The sequence below is a fragment of the Dendroctonus ponderosae genome, unplaced genomic scaffold, assembly GCF_020466585.1.
Source record: "Dendroctonus ponderosae isolate FM_Combo_2020 unplaced genomic scaffold, Dpon_F_20191213v2 Dpon_F_20191213_5, whole genome shotgun sequence".
Taxonomy (NCBI): Eukaryota; Metazoa; Arthropoda; class Insecta; order Coleoptera; family Curculionidae; genus Dendroctonus; species Dendroctonus ponderosae.
Window position 1 is genome coordinate 9,432,458 of NW_026018715.1, and position 16,539 is coordinate 9,448,996.

The following is a 16,539-nucleotide window of genomic DNA, read 5'->3' on the forward strand; positions in this document are numbered from 1 at the left end:
TTAACTTGTCTGTTTCTACGAAACGTCTACTGTTCTCGAAGACGTAGATGGCGGGTAGTGAAATATACACCTTTGTTTCTTTTTATATGGCCATTAAGCTTAAGATATATATAGAACAATGAGTCGTTTGTATTAGCCGAACATCGAAGACTTCCGTATTTTTATTAATTTTACACATGCTAACAGAGTGAGTGCTAAGGAAATGAGAAATTTGTAGAACATCATTTACATCAAATTAAGCTGTGGCAAAAAATATGTAAACGTGCTTTACAGTCTTTGTCTAGAAATGAGCGTTTTTGCGCTCACGAATAAGCACTCAAAATATGTTCGGTTATTTCTAGAGTGTATCACATTCACAATTGCATAGACTTCCTTATAGCCCAAGATGAGAAGGTTGCAATTAATAAACGTCTCATTTTCACATCGCAATGCAATCTGATCTAACTATGCAAATATGAGAGAAACGCGCTCTTTGTATGTACGGCGCATTTTTCGATTGCTACCGAATGTGTAAAATCGCCTTAATAACTTATGTCATACATGATGCAATTAATGGTCATCTAAAATGTGTACAGCACATATATCACTGTTTAATCCTTATGATCGTTCGGCTTCCTACAAGCATTTTAAGCCGGTTATTATAGGCATGATTTTGTAAAATCGCTTATCTATAGATGTGAATGCTAATGGAAACCACTGGACGTATGCGATTATTGCATTATATTTCTAATTTTAATGCGGATATATATTAGTCAATAGGTTAGAGTTCTTAGTCTTGGAGGATTATTATGGCTTTTGAATGATTTTGTGTTTTTTTTTTTAATTATAAGCCGATAAAACTCGATTATTGCCATACTTATCGAGCACCAAAGGATTTCAAGGGCCAAGCGCATTCAACAACCCCAAAAATACCAAAGGCAGTGTCGAGTAGACAAAATTGCACAACTTTCTTAAAATCATTGATTTTTTGCACTAAAAACCAAAGTTTAGTTAATTTTGAAAAATTATTAATTGAATTATTTATATAATCGACAAGATACTAATATCTCGTGTGCTACAATTAAACGATTTGATAAACATCTAACATAAAAACGGAGAAACCGGTAAATTAGAATTATTGTCGTTCCTGGACAAAGGTTTTTGGGTCATGCTCTTAGTGGGACAAATGAACATCTGGCACAAGAAGAATGTTTTAAAAGCTGCTTTTGATTAAGCTTTCAGGCGTGGCTCATCGGAAGGTTAGCAAATATCTCAAATAATAGTTACGCTTTTCAGGATGAAAATGTGTTAATTCCTCTTTTTGTCTTTATGAACATGATAATTTTAGTATCTCGCGATATGAATAACTCTCATGGTGTCAAAAATTGCGCAAATTTTAAACAATTTATTGATTCCAAAATCCAAGTTTCAAAATTTGTATTACCGAAGAACCGAGTACCCGGATTTGAATATTCGACGAAATTGATGTTATTTAGGATTTTCAAATGGTTATTTTTTAGTAAAAATTGACTCGAATTTACAAAAAAAGTTCTTAATGCGCTTTGCTTTACCCCACAGAGTTTTGTTTGTTTATGACTGAAAAACGTCAATAATTATCGGAGATAGTTTGCGCTGATTGATAGAAAATAATTTTCCTTAAAAACTGTGAAAAGCTCATTGCATTTTTTTTTTAATTTCCAGTCCAGAAAAATTAAAGTTCCTTTTTAAATAACGTCATATTAAATTTCCTTCGGTGTGGAAAATCGATTGACCAACAGGATTTTTTTATTTTTCCAGTATATGAAAGCTGTATGAATCAATACTTCCGAAATCATACTATTTTTCTCACAGTTCAAAGAAAGGCTTACAACATTATAAATCAGAAGATTGGCAACAAACATTCATGCAGTCGATTATTAGATTTTTTAGTGCGATTTTAAGACAAAAAATGTTTTGTCAACAAAACATTTTTTGTCTTTTTTTAGTAAAACCTGCTTGAGTGTTTTGGTATTATTTTGATTCGTCGATACTGTTCTTTGCTCTGAAAATCAACAGATGTTTTAAGAATCCGGAATGGCATTTAGATGCATGCAGAGTATTGATTAAGATATTCTCCAGTGTCTCAAAACACAGTGTTTCCTGCCAAGTTTTAATTTTATGCCCAATATAAGAGACATTTTCCAAGTGTTTTTCCTCGTGATTTAATGATATTGAATTACTCTGTTTTTTCACATTAGCATCCATTGATCTCCAGCTTGTTACTACGAATTTCGCAAAAACAGTGTTTCTTATAATACAGTCATACAAAGGTAAAAGCGTAGTTTATTGTTATAGTTTCAATTGAGTTCTTTGTATATTGGCTTTAATTGAGGATTTTAATTCGTGTCGATTTAATTCACTTCTAATATTGTAGAGATGAACAATTTTTACCACTTCCAGGCTTATGCAGATTTATATTCTATGAAACTCTTTAGATTGTATAGTCATTATTTCTTTTAACCCAATTAGACACAATATTTCCCAGTTTGCCGTTCCCATTTTTTCGCTATTTTGATTATTCTGTTTCCACAGATTTTCAACCAAACATGTTCTGTTATTTTTGTTCCCGCGCTTGCTTTCAACATTGAGTTCAAAGCAAGTTTTTCAAAAAAGCAATTTGTCCGATAAAATTGTAAAAACATTAGGAAATTGTGTTGATTCAATTAATGAAATAGAACATAGAAAATAGGGCTGATTGCTGGCTACGTTGGTTGATAGAGAACATCCTATTTTGTCTGCTAGCAAAATTGATAATTTCTTTAAAACGTAACAAAAATATCCTTTTTATTTTCAAATTCTTATAGTTTTATTCTTTAAACGGAATTTCATTCAATCTACTGGCAAACTGCACTTTAGAATGCTTTTACACGTCGGGGCAAATAAAAACTTGAGAAAATAGTGCTAAATAAGTCCTTAAGGAGATCGACTTAACTTAAACATTACAATTACACATAGAATATAATTAATTCTGATAGGGCAAACAAAAATATAGTCACCGAGTGAAAGGGAAAAAACTTTGAAATATTAAAAGAATTATCTTAATGATAAATTATATAGGTAAATCCCGCATTGAATAGCTGAGATATACGATATGTTTCTCGCTTAGTTTTGCCCATCCTGGAGCAAATAAACAAACTATAAATCATTGCAAGCCCCCAGGTGAACATTATCGTGCAAAATGCGAACTTTTTGCACGTGTTGCTTTCAACTTCATTATCTCTTGAATAATATGTTTCTAGATTAGCTTGGCGGCACTAATACCTTGCCAACATGATATAGTAATTTTGCCAAAGATGCTGCTTCACGTTTCACAATCAATTATTCCATTTTTATATGTTATTTGCTCACCACTTGAAACCCGAGAGCGAATCTATTGCAGCAACTGCTTGACTTTTTCCGTACTATTGCGGGCATTAAATTACAAGAAAGTAATTTATACGAGAACACTTAAATCCAATATGTTCCGACTAAAGTAGGATTTCTTATTTCCTACTTCAGTTTTGTCTCAATCCATTTAAGCATCTTTATGTAGTTGCAAAGAGTGGCTGTTAAATAATTCATCTTCCAGCAGTGCCTCATCCAAACAAGGCCGAGCATTTGTCTTTGAAGCAGTAAACACGGTAGTTTATGGGGATTCCTGAACAGTCTTAGAACCTTACTTCAGTGTTTCTTTATTCAGACTGCTGGTTTTCCTGAATATTTTAGATTTTGCATGCTTTCGGGTTGCTGTTATGGCTAAAGTGAAGTAATCAAATTTTTATAAAGGTTTGAAGACTTTTATCAGCACGTTAAGTTTGCAAACTAACGCAGCTTGAAGAGGCATAAATCCAACATTAAATGGCAATTACCTGAGCAGCACATAAAGCATATCTATTGTGACTGGTCGCATGTAACATTAAACCCATCCAAGGCATGTCGCCTTTAACAAAAGTCTTGGTTTTATTCTGTCTAGTGCCACGATGAAGTTAAACAGGATTTAGTGGCAAAAATCTCCAACCCCACTTCCTTGTTTCGGAATACTTAATGGTTTTAGCTGGGTTTGTTCTTTACGCTTTGGGGATCAGAAAAATATCGAACACGCCCGTGACTTGTTCAGATAAACGGCCAGAAGCAAGTGGTGCTGTTCAGGATATTTTCCTGTTTAGTCGAGAATTAATTTGGGACGAGTTGAAGACTTTACATAAAAAAAAGAAAGTTCTGCCACATTCAACTAAAATCTGTTAGATGAACTTAATTAACCATCTGCAATATATTTCATAATAATTAATCACTACTCGCTCTGTGCACGGCTGGGGCAAATTAATAATGATTTCTTTGGGCTAATTTTATAATAGTAATAATTTTACATATGTAATTTATTTACCATACAACAATAATTAATCAAGCACGTTGACATGTACGCAAGTTTCAGAGGTTTGCGGCGCCTCCAGTTCAATAACATTATTAAATCAAATCATACTGTGCTGTCATATTTAATATGCATTTTAATTTGCGAACTTGCTCAGTTAAGACATTCATGCTGCAAAGGTCAGGCCTATTCAATGATATATTGTTAAGTTACATGTTCATTCAAATTGATCTGCAATTGATTCTAAGAATCGATGGAAATCTTTGATTGAAACATTGTAAACTGAGTAACTGGTTCATAGAGACTTTCACAACCCTGCTTGTCTTGTTCTTCATTGCTTCCTCTCTTGTCTGCACCTTCTTGAAGTGCGGACACCCCTAATTTCCAAACATAAAACAAACCCTAAACGGGACAAAAGTTCCCGTATGAACATTCATTTCCAACGGTCTGCGCAAACCGACCATGACCAAAAGCAGATGTTCCACTTTTCCTCTTCATTATATTCCCTAGTACTTGCACCAATTCGATCAGAGACAAGTCTCTGAATCCGATATCGGTATTGGGCTCACATATCGCAAATAATAACAGAAAGCTTTTTCAAAGAAATTTAATTCCTTCAGCAAAAACAATTTAAATTAGGACGAAGTCCATAAAAAAGTAACGAAGACAATTAATTAAGGCTTTATAAATCGTTACCGGTTCAATCTAAAGATTAAATTTTAAAGACGCTTTTCAAGTTATGTATGTCAAATCGAAATTATAGCCATACAAATGTGTCTATTAGAGATAAAGCCTAAAAGCAGGTTTACAATGACTGTATTTAACCGAAACTAATATCGATAAGCTGGAGGATGTGTAAATTTATAGGGAGTGGCAAGATTAATTTTATGGTCGGTTTATGGTATTTCGAGGTGTAATTTACATAGAAACAGCTGTTCGCTGCATTTCACTAACTATTCAGATGCTGGTTCTAGGAATTTGAGCCAAGTTTGTTGATAAGTTTTGTAATTCTAGTCTAATGCATTTTTTGGTATCAGAGTGCTTTTCTATAATTACAGACATGATACTTTAATCTGTTGAACATTTAAGGATTCTACAAAAAAGAGCAAATAATAATTTGCTCTGTATCATTTTCTACTACTTAAAATAAATAGAATTATAAATTAATAAATGTTTTGGATTTGAGTAATTTGTAGCCTTATTTTAGAAAAAAATTTGAAAATTATTTAAATCAGGCCGAGCATCCCTAAGCAATCTTGTAGCAGCGCTTTGTTAAAGTATGTTAAAGGAGTAGCGGCGCTTTGTTAAAATTATATGCAGAAAAAAAATGTATTGTAAAAATTATTTGCAAAAGGACCCAAAATTACGCAAGATGATCAGACGCTTGCAAGACAACATAGAACACTTATTTTTTGACAATCACGATTTAGAACAAGTTCTTTATTGACGGATTGTTGCAAAATTGGTCTTAAAGCAAATTACAAATTGCGGATATTATTTTACAAAATCTTCTAAAAATTACACAAAACCGATCTATAAAATTAAGCAAATCATGGCGAATCAGAACTAACACCAATTTGGAATATGTTTGTTCTTTGCTTAACTTTGCTGTTAACGGTTGCTCATAAGTCAGCGGTTCAAGAAAAGTAGTTTTAGTAAAACAAACATTTAAAAAATATTCGGATCAAAGCCAAGTTTTCCAAAATTGAGCGCAAACTATTTTCTCTGTCAATCGCTTCAAGCAGAAACGAAAATTATTACATTTAGAATTATTATACATCGGAATTGCTCAAAATGAAAATTCCGCGAAAATTACCTTCTAGCACCACAGTAAACTCCAGCTCACGCTGCTCTTATACGGTATGGAAGGCGGTTTTTTGCATTCAATCCCAAGATGCAACTTATTATAAGCAAAGCATATTTATTTGCTTGAGAATCTGTGTTTTGCATACTGAAGTCTGATGTTTGATTTGGTTCCAAAGTCCCGAAATAATTTTATTTTTTTGTTCCAGAAGGAATTCCGTAGAAGTGCAATGAACTACTTAACAATGACGTAATGACTACGCCAGTTCCTCCAAGAAGTCCTACACGATCTCGAAGTCAAGCAAGTAGGCGCCAAAGAGCTTCTGTTCACTCAGACTGTCCACCTGAAGTTGAAACTGAGTCTCCATTGGGAAACGCAAGTCCTGGCTTAGAAAAACGAAGCGTTTCTCTAGTAAGTGTGCACCTAGGCCTTAACTGAAAAAGACTCACTGAACCCAATCTACAACAAACATCTAGATTGATCAAATAAAAAAAGTTCATTAAAAATTCTAATTTGATTGCAAAGTAAATGCAGAATTGATTCCTGAACTCTGTGTTTAGCAGGTATGACTTGCAGCAATTGTGAAGCTGCGTAAAAATTATAATAGTCGAGAGCGATAAAAAATCTCATACCTTAATGAGCTCTACAGTTCTTTGATGAGCCGGTTTAGATACAGAACGTTTTAGCTTTATCATGAGAAGAGGGGTAATTTGAGAATACTGAACTTTTAAATTAGGTGTGAGTGTATGGCTGCTATTCGTAAAGCTATTATGGGATCGCTTTATTTTATTTATGATCAGTGTTTTCTGGAATTGCATGATTTTTTACTGTATCGTTTCTCTTAAGCTAAGAAGCTTTTGATAAAACCATGATAAAAAGTCGCAGTTATTGGGAATGTGTGAATGCGAAAGGCCGAGCATTCGATATCATAACAGAAGAGAACGAATTAGTGTTTGTTTTGTTAATGAGAGCTTATTTTCTCATTTTGTTAGACGCTTTAATTGTTTTTAATTGGTTAAAACTGAGTTTATTTTTTGCCCAAATTGACTTATAATTGAAGGGTGCTAAAGTCTATGCCATCGATGTGTTTGTTCTATTTTCCTATTTTCATCGAAAATGCCTTGGCATGGATATTTTGAGAATAATTTGGGATTAAAAAAGTTTCCCACAAACGGATAAATTTTGATAAACTGATGCTTTTTCTGCAATGTGTAGAGACATTGTCGTTTTGATTTCAACAATAATTACAAAGCGATGGTCTTTTTATCATATATGCTGTGAAATTTGTATGTGAACTCTTCTGTAAACATTTGTATTAACATTCTCAATTGCTTTTTATATATATTTTATATCTAAACTTTTGAAAATTAAATTGCTGTTCACAACGGTTGATAAAAATATTAGCTTGTATTTTCCGAAAACTATACTTTTTTTACTAAACTATTTTTTGGTAATTTTTGTGCAATTTTTAAACTAATTATTTTTATAGAAAATGTTTGCTGTTCAAAAGGTTAACTTTGAAAAGTCACCGAAAAAATACATCTCATAGTGTTATTTTTCAAGCAGCAAAAATTTGCATAGTACCTTCATTTGCTTTGGCTATACTTTGCGCAATTTTTGTAGCAATTGCTGAATAACTCTCGGAAATTATCTGCCGGCATTTTTAAGCAATGATTTGTTGGAAAATTGCAAATTTCGCTATTTATCATCAGGATTAATGGAGCACACTTTCGGCAAAAGAAATTTGTATCTTCATTTTTGACAAATTTGCTCAAAGTATTTTATCTGCATGCTCTGTTCTCAAAATAGTCCTTTGAAAATCCTATTTCCAAATTAATTTTATCGAAAATTTTAAGTTTAGGTGTAACAATCCTGATATTTTTTTAAATCGTTGGCACAGCTTCAGAATTTTTCTTTTCTTGCTCAACAGGATTTAATGTATTAGTGAGTGAATTTTCGAAGAACTGGGAAAAGGGTACTGTTCAGACTAATTGGAAAACACCTGCTCTGCTTTTGCATGTTCCTAAAATTTTCCTCAGATTTTCCTTTTCTATCTCATTTTCTTACATTTTCTGAAATAGTTTTCTAATACAATTAACACTGTCAATTCTTTAAAAACTTACCAATAAGGCACACTAACAAATCTCTTTGAGCAATTTTCGTCAATATCAAATGGTACTCATTATTTACTATTAATTCCTTAGACGCAAAGGCAATTTACTGTGGTTGACGGAGAACATGGCAGATTTACTTATTATGAGACTAATGAAAAGTTTTTAACATAACACGTAAAGTCTGTTGAATCTGAACATTTGCAGGAATATTTATTAAGTAACTGTTAAGTACCCCATTATGGTAGTTTCGACCTCAGCAACTGTACTAACGAGCCATACTCCGGGATTGAAAACGAAATATATTTAAATCAAAACCAGTTGGTGGTTCAAAGCACAAGAAGTTTTTTTTGCTTGACTTTGCGGCTGAAATTCGCAAACACATTTGAACCCAATAAGGCCTGGCAATATTTATGAAGACAGGTTCATGACAGTACCAAGAGTGAACGGAACGAGTTTGTTATACGTCCATCAGGCTCTTTAAATGTTACGTAAATCCATCAGGGAAATTTTTTTCAGGTGACGGAATGGATTCAAATTGCGTCTTCCTCGTAATTATATAGCAGATAATTTGAGAGCTTAGACTTTGGTTGGTTAACAATGTTTTTTTATTATACAATTTGTGTGTTGGTTTATCGTCAGAAGGCCTCTGTAGTGGCGATTTTCTCTAACCTCACGCCAAAAATCCGAGCGCTCTTACAGCCTACAATTAATTAGGAAGATTATAGTGTTGCTGGAATTTCGAAATTACACTGTTGGTCTCCAAGAGACTTATATCAATGAATAATTACAAATTGATAAGTATGAGATACAGCAGGCGAACTTAGTAGTTTGAGGAGCGTAAGTAGGTACCGATGATTAATGGTTTTGCTTATTCGAAGTGAATAATTATTCAGCAGATAGAGATTTTCTGAGCAAAGTTGGATACAGACTTTTTCAATAAATATTATGTCCTTTACATAATCAAATTTTAGTTCCGAATGGGCGAAATAAACACATTTTAAAGTAAAATCAGCAATAAATTTAGGTTCACTTCCATCTTCCAATATTACTTAAGTGGTGAAAAACGTAGAATATATAACGACAAAAACAAGTAAATTTGTATCTAACTGAATATTCTACATTTATCACTGTCAGCGTTTTTTCCCAAACGGTGTTCACATTCTCGATATAATACCGGATATGTCCATTTTGCAACTTGGAACTTACAAATGTTCCTGGTAATTAAATTTTCCCGTTTTCACGTTCTGAGCTTATTTATACTGGCCATTCCAGTTGCAAAAAACAGTTCGTCTAAAGCGAAAAATTGCCAGCGTTGAATTACCGTAATCTAATTTGTGTTTAGTTTAATTTGAATTTCCGTACGTTTTTCACCAACTGTGCGTTGGATTGGACAGTATCCAAATCTTATTTAATTTTATATTTTCTACGAGTTCAGACAGTGAAGACTGAAACTGAAGAACATGAAACCACGTTAATTAACGTTTATATTCTTCGGCTTGTAAAACTTTTAGTTTCTACCCATTTTGTTTTAGCCAATAAATCGCCAGGAAATAATCAGGCATTGATTGTTTCACCGCCAATGGAAAAAATCACATCAAAGCTTCCCACAAACAATGAAAAATTACGCACATAGATTTGTTTGGCGAATAACGTTTTACGATTTTTAATTGAAGCTATTAAGATGTCAGGAAACTCGGCGGCTTAATAATATGCTCTTGCTGAATTGTTACGGTAGATGCAATTACGTTACGAATCAGTTACTGGTACATCGACGTCTTTGGCGGCGTGCAGTTTTCCATTTACTTGCACTGATAATATACTTGGCATTTTGTTTTAAATATTATAAATTTAAATTTAAATATATATCTAATTGCGAATTTATTAAGTTCAATGATGTTTTTCAAAAACACTGATTCAAGTGCACTTTTGCTATTAACACTGCTAAGTATGAGAACAGGGCCCTTTAATTGCCAAGCGGTTGAACAATAAATTCGTGCCGGAAGTTCAAACAATTCCGCTTTGTTTAGAAGGCCGTAATTTTTACTTAGAGGGTACACGAAAAGTGAGCGCAAACAGATTTGGCTTGAACTGAAAATAATTAACTGCTTATCAGGTATAATTTTACGAAGCTAGTAAATGGATTTTTAAAACATCTCTTTGAGTGCTACCTAAATGCTCAGAATCATCAATAGCCAGAGTTTTCTCTTGAAATTACTCAAATCAATCAAATGGAAAATAATTTTTATAATGCTTCCTAACAGAGTAAAATGTAAATTTAGCAGTGAAAGTCCATTAGTGACAATATAGTTTCAGTCATGCAACTAGAGGTTTAACAAACTACCACCAATGATGACAGGTGTTTACAGGACAGAATGAGTTAATAGCCATTGAAATGTGTGTATAAACGAGTGATTTATCGAGGAATTATCAATCACCTGTTGAATGGCCGTTGATTTTTTTCTCTTCTTGTTTCAGACTACTTTGCAACCGACGGTTATTCAACCGAGGATGGCTCAACTGGAAACCTTGGAAGCAAAGGTAAAACATTCATTGGTTTCGGTTGTTTAAAGCTGAATTGAGAGTGTTGATTGAAGTGCAACATTTGCTGTTTTAATATTCACAATTTCTCCAAATAGCACCCACGTCTGATGAAGACACTTTATAAATGCAGGTGTTTGATGAAATTTATTTCAAGACGTCAAGCAAAGCATTGTGGGCTCTTCATTGTCAACTAATAATTTCCTTGTTGTGTTGCTTTTCGCAAATTATTTTTTTATGCAATCACCAAAGCTCTTGAAACCAACGCATTTTGGCCTAAAGTTTACTGAAGCAAAAATGTTTACGAACTTCAATAATGTAACAACTTCGACTGAAGAATTCAGGAGAATTTTCTCTATAATTTCCCTCGAATCTGTAGATTGAGGTAGACAATTAACATTGGTGATTTTAAATCCATATTTAGTTTAAAATTTCAGCAGGTTTTCTTGGCAATTTAAACATGTATTATTCAAACAGGGGTGACACAAAAGAAAATATCGAAAATGAAGAGGCAATGAAACAAGCAAACTCTACAGACTCTCAATTACTGTTTTGAATTTGCAGATTTAAATAAGAATATAAGAAACATATTTTAAATAAGAACTGTTTTTATAAATTTGCATACAGTTTTTTATACAATGACAGAAAAGAAATATTGGACATAGGAACGGACAGCATCTACAAACGTTAATTTGCTGGCTCAAAAAAACTAAAATTTGCAGCAGAAATTGCGTCTAAAAACGAATATTTTTGAAAAAAAAATTAATGAAATTTAGAATTAATGGATTAAATCGATAGAGCAAGAGATGAATTGTATGATCAGGCAACTATAACTGAAAATACTAAAACTGGAAGCATTTCAATATACAAAAAATGTGTCTAAACCCTTAAAAATAGCCTAAGTAAAGTTAATTAGTACGAAGAAAAAAATGTGCAAGTGAAAAACTGAAAGATCGTGAATAAAATTAATTTGAGAAAATCAAGATACTAATAATAAAATACAGTTTAAAGGTAATTAAGCGGCTTATAATCAAATATGTGACTATACTGTTTGATTTTGTATAGAAAGTTTAAAGAAATTAGTAGAAAGTATGTAATAAACTTAAATTTACCTGAGAGGAAGTGCTTTTGTGTGTGAGATGAAAATTATTCGACATTTAAATATGAAGCTTCATGCAAAATAAACTACAATTGAGAAGCTTTAAAAGCAGTCGAAATTATAACGAAATCTCAAACTTTTCAATCGACAGAAACACTTAAAACGTGGAAATTTATTTCAAAATATGCTAAATAAACACCGGTGTAATTAAGTTTAATGTAAATGATAAAGAAAAGCACAAGATAAACACTAATAAAAATTTTCAGTTTTAACATGAAAACACTAATGATTAAATAATGATGTAATAAAGCATTACAACATTATGAGGAAATCGTAGATTTAAATGTGATTTTTTTTCTGGCTATGAAAAGTCAATTATCAGAGTAAAAAACGAATAAACTAAAAACAGCCAGACAGTCCCGAATAAGATTAATTAATAACATAAAGATGCTTAAAGTATACAGACAGTGCAACATTAAATGTATAACTGACCAGCACACGTAAAGATTAGAAATTGCATAAAAATAGCCATATACTTTGACCCTATAGGAAAAGCAATTATTTAAAAAAACGTTTCTAAGGAAAAGTTTTTCTTCGAATGCGGTTTCAGAATCCACATTATCATCATTTAGAATGGAAATACTATTGCAATAATAAAATCAATCATTCTAAGTGCATTCCATCGCTCTAAACTATAAATCGCAACATTAATGACCAAGATTTATTTCCTAATTATTGAAACATCTTCACTTCGTGCCATTTTACACACAATAGCTATTCATTTTCATTATAATATGAATTTTACTGTTCTTTTCATATGCAGAATGACGACACCGACTGCAGTGCGTGTCTTACAATAAAGCATTTTTTAAACTCAAACAATTCAATTAGGGCTTTTATTGCATTAAGGACTGAAACCCCAGAAAAAGTTGCCAAAAAACCGGCTATTCTCTCTGAACAGGCTCTTGGGGGGGTTTTCAATCTACCTAAGACTTTTCGCCCTTTTCAGACATAAAAGGCAAATTAAATTGGAGTTGTGTTCAAAAGGAACTTTTCGCTTCATCCCATTATTAAATTGTACTCTTTCGTCAGGGGTGTGAAAAAGGGTGCATACGATTTAAACACTCGAAACCCGTTTTTGATTAGAATGTATTCAGTGGTAAATTGAGCCTGTTCAAAGGGAGTTTTTGTTATTTTATGTTAAGTAAGGGCATTGACCCAAAATATTTGTACATTAACTGAAAGTGAATAGAGATAACTGATAAAGGCAACGAGGAAAACGTCAAGCTAATAGAAAAAAACCAAACAGACCTTATATTCACCTAATGAATAATTCTAATAACTCAATTGAATTAAACATCCACTCATTAGTTGAATTTATTCGACAAATAAAGCAGCCACTCCGTACATCGTAAAGCATTCTGATACACAACAATTTACACCTGAATGAGCAGAACTTGCTCAGGAACTAGTTGGATAAATTAGTGGTGTCCACTCCTTGCTAGGAAGCGACATCCAAACTGCTATTTTAATAGCCAATAACTTTAGGATAATATGGAGAGGGACTTTTTTTCCTGTTGCAATTGATTGAAAATGCACTGTTTCGATAACAACCCTTTTCATTCATTATCTTCTGCTTATATCAATACACCTCATTTCATCGATGCTGAAAATGTAGATTTGCGACCACGAAACATGATGTAACTTGAGATTAATCAATCATTTATGGAATCGTTACCAGGTATTAGGTACCTAAATTCCCATCTAACTAGCCAGCAATTTTCATGTTTAGATAATATCAGGATATGCATATTATGTTGCTTTGCAACCACAGGCCTGATGTAATGTAAGTTTTAATGTCCCTAATCATAGGTGGTATTGATTACACGCAGGATTATGTTCACGAAAAAATTCCATCAGGGTATTGGTGAGCTTGAAATAGTAGATGGGCTTCAGCTCAATGTTAATGAGTTAAAAACGCACAGTTCACAGCTTTGCCTTGAGCGTATTTCTACTACACAGCCTTCAAGCTTAAGAGCAATTGGTTTTCTGAACACCCCTATTCGTTTGCTGCCAGCAGTAAATCCGATATGAGCAAACTGAAATGGCAAATACTGCATTTATATGAACAAAAACAAAGATCAGAGCTCGACCTCTTCCAGCAGGGGTTCCAACTTTATTGTTCCATTAACTGGTTACAGAGTGGGTGGCTTGTTCGAGTCTATCTTTCAGACGGTAGAAAAAAGCCATCGTGTGTAACGCTTTAGATCATGAAGATGGGCATTTCAATGGTCGGTGCAGTCTGCACCAACAAATCTTTTTACCGGTGCTTTCGTTACAGATGGCCAGCATTGAAGTATCTCTATCCAACACGCCAAGACGCAAAAAGTTCAATACGGGGATACTAAATTCCTCTATACGATCCATCCCGAAAGAGCTGGCAGCTAAAGAGCTGGAAAATCTTCGAAATGCCCTTAAAGATAAGGAGAATATCATTCAAAGCCTTAGGGGCCAACTAACGGTGCCTGGGTTAAGGTTGAATTCGATATTTAATGGTGGGAGCTAATTAGAAGTAGTAATTGCGTTGTTTTAACGAATGGAAATTGCAGGTAATAACAACAATAATAATGTGAATAATAGTACAAGCAATAGGGAATTAACCGAGGTAGAGAAGAAGCAAGCGGAAGATAGACTGGGAAGACTAAAGACTGACATTGAAAACAAACGCCTGGCCATTAAGAACCTGAAAATGGCTTTGGAGCGGCTGGATATCACAGAGTAGGTTCCAGATGGTTTGCAAATTTGATTATTCTTGACCGGCCTTTCCAGCAATATAGACGTTCGCATTCAGCAAGCTGAACTGGAATATCAATTGGGGAGGGAAGAACTCAACCTTCTAACGCTTCTAGAAGAGACACGGACCCTTCAGCTGTGCATAGAAGAGTCCAATCGATCTTGCGCCGAAAACAACACTTTGTTTAGGTAAAGACAGATTTTTGAAGTAATTTGTTTGCATCGGAAATTTTCCAGCTGTATGGATGGCTCAGATATGGTAATACTGCGGGCAATTACATTAGACTACGATCAAAAAAGCCCGAAATTTGTCGCTGGACAACGCGACAATATTCCAGGATTGTGGATAGATTGGGCGCTGGAAGAAACCGGACTGACAAAAGGGGACAGGTAAGCTGATTATTTCAGCCAAGCTTTTATGTGAACAATTTAATCCCATGCACAATTCGTTTGTTCGGAGTTTTACACTCCATTGTTTCAGCTCCACAATTTTACACGCAATTTGAGAAACAATGGGAGTGCGGCACTTTTTCCTTTACAATCGCTAATTTGTTTCCTAATGTCTAAAATCACTTACAAAGGCTGATCTAGATTTTCGGCTAGTCGTGAACGTTCCATTGCGCAATCATAATAATTGTGCTCTACCCATAATAATCTGGGTCGTATTTGCCTAATCTAGAAATATGGAAAGCTGCTAAATTACTCAGTTGATTAATCGCAATTTCCACTTTGGGAGAACCTTAACTCATGCGAACAGAATAGGTTTTTGTGCTAATTCGAACCAGTGGTAGGGTACAATACTGGAAGTTGTCTGCAAATGCCCAATTCATTTCCATAACTTTAAATTCCTCGGCACTTAGTTAATTAAGGCAGGTGGGTACCGGATGCATGGGTGGAAGGTTACGTTTATTGACCCTTCTTATTCAACATAATTTCGCTTTATGACTATAATCAGCCAGCGAATCGCTTCGCAAAGTCGGTTGTGAAATTATGTCTTTTACCTCACAAAGTTTTTCATAATCTTTCATAAAGAAGTGTGTTAGTTTGCTTTTATTTTTTTTAAATTTGATTTACATGTATTTACTATCTGTAATAATGTCTTTTACTAGTGATCAATTGTATGAATTTTTTCAGTTTAATATTACTATGGAAAAATTTTATTTCGCTCAGATTCAACACTCATCATTTTTTAATTTGTTAATACTCAATCTTAGTTTGTATTACGCTTAACCGGTATTATTTTTTCTCAGAATTTACATCGTCATATTGTTAAAGTAATGGACGCACATATTTTGAAAATATTCACAATTATGCAGAATATGAGTCAGAAAAGTTGTGGGGCAAAAAACAACGTTTTTTCTAATGGAACACAGAATATTTTAATTGATTTTTAATTCTTGTTTAAATTGCAATTACTTTTCGTTATAAAAAATATGAACAAAAATTGTTTAGTCTTTTAGCTATTCGGTTTCAACGATCAACTTTCGCATTTTTTTGGTATCGATAAACCGAGATTCTCCGTCGTCTTTAGACAAAGCATTTTGAAATTTGGCTGTAAAGAAGACTAAAACTACATTAATATTTGGTTTACAAAATAAGTATTTTTGAAATTACAGGGCGGTCATAATAATCGTCCAAAGTAAAGGATTTTCAAGCCCAAAAATTCCGTTTTTTTTTTAAATAGCACACACCACATCGTATATTGTCACTGTGTTTTATTCTCAACAAAAAAACGTTTATTTTTACTAAATAGTTTCTTACTTAGCTCATCTAGTTTACGAACAAAGTCAATTTTCCTTCAAACATCTTTCTAAGTTTATTTATT

The 16,539-nt window shown here is 33.4% G+C and overlaps 1 protein-coding gene across 3 annotated transcripts in view; it reads left to right on the forward strand.

The window, feature by feature from the left end:
- LOC109535241 overlaps positions 1-16,539 on the forward strand; it is a 48,106-nt gene that overhangs the window by 15,495 nt on the left and 16,072 nt on the right. The window contains exons 2-7 of one of the 3 annotated variants that reach the window (XM_048666521.1): positions 6,382-6,581; positions 10,760-10,822; positions 14,263-14,476; positions 14,531-14,699; positions 14,751-14,903; positions 14,952-15,104. In XM_048666521.1, the coding sequence (XP_048522478.1) occupies positions 6,423-6,581; positions 10,760-10,822; positions 14,263-14,476; positions 14,531-14,699; positions 14,751-14,903; positions 14,952-15,104 (911 nt within the window). In that variant the 5' untranslated portion in view covers positions 6,382-6,422. Of the gene's footprint in view, positions 1-6,378; positions 6,582-10,759; positions 10,823-14,262; positions 14,700-14,750; positions 14,904-14,951; positions 15,105-16,539 lie in introns of those variants that run through there. The other 2 variants (XM_048666520.1, XM_048666522.1) reach the window with 2 other exon arrangements.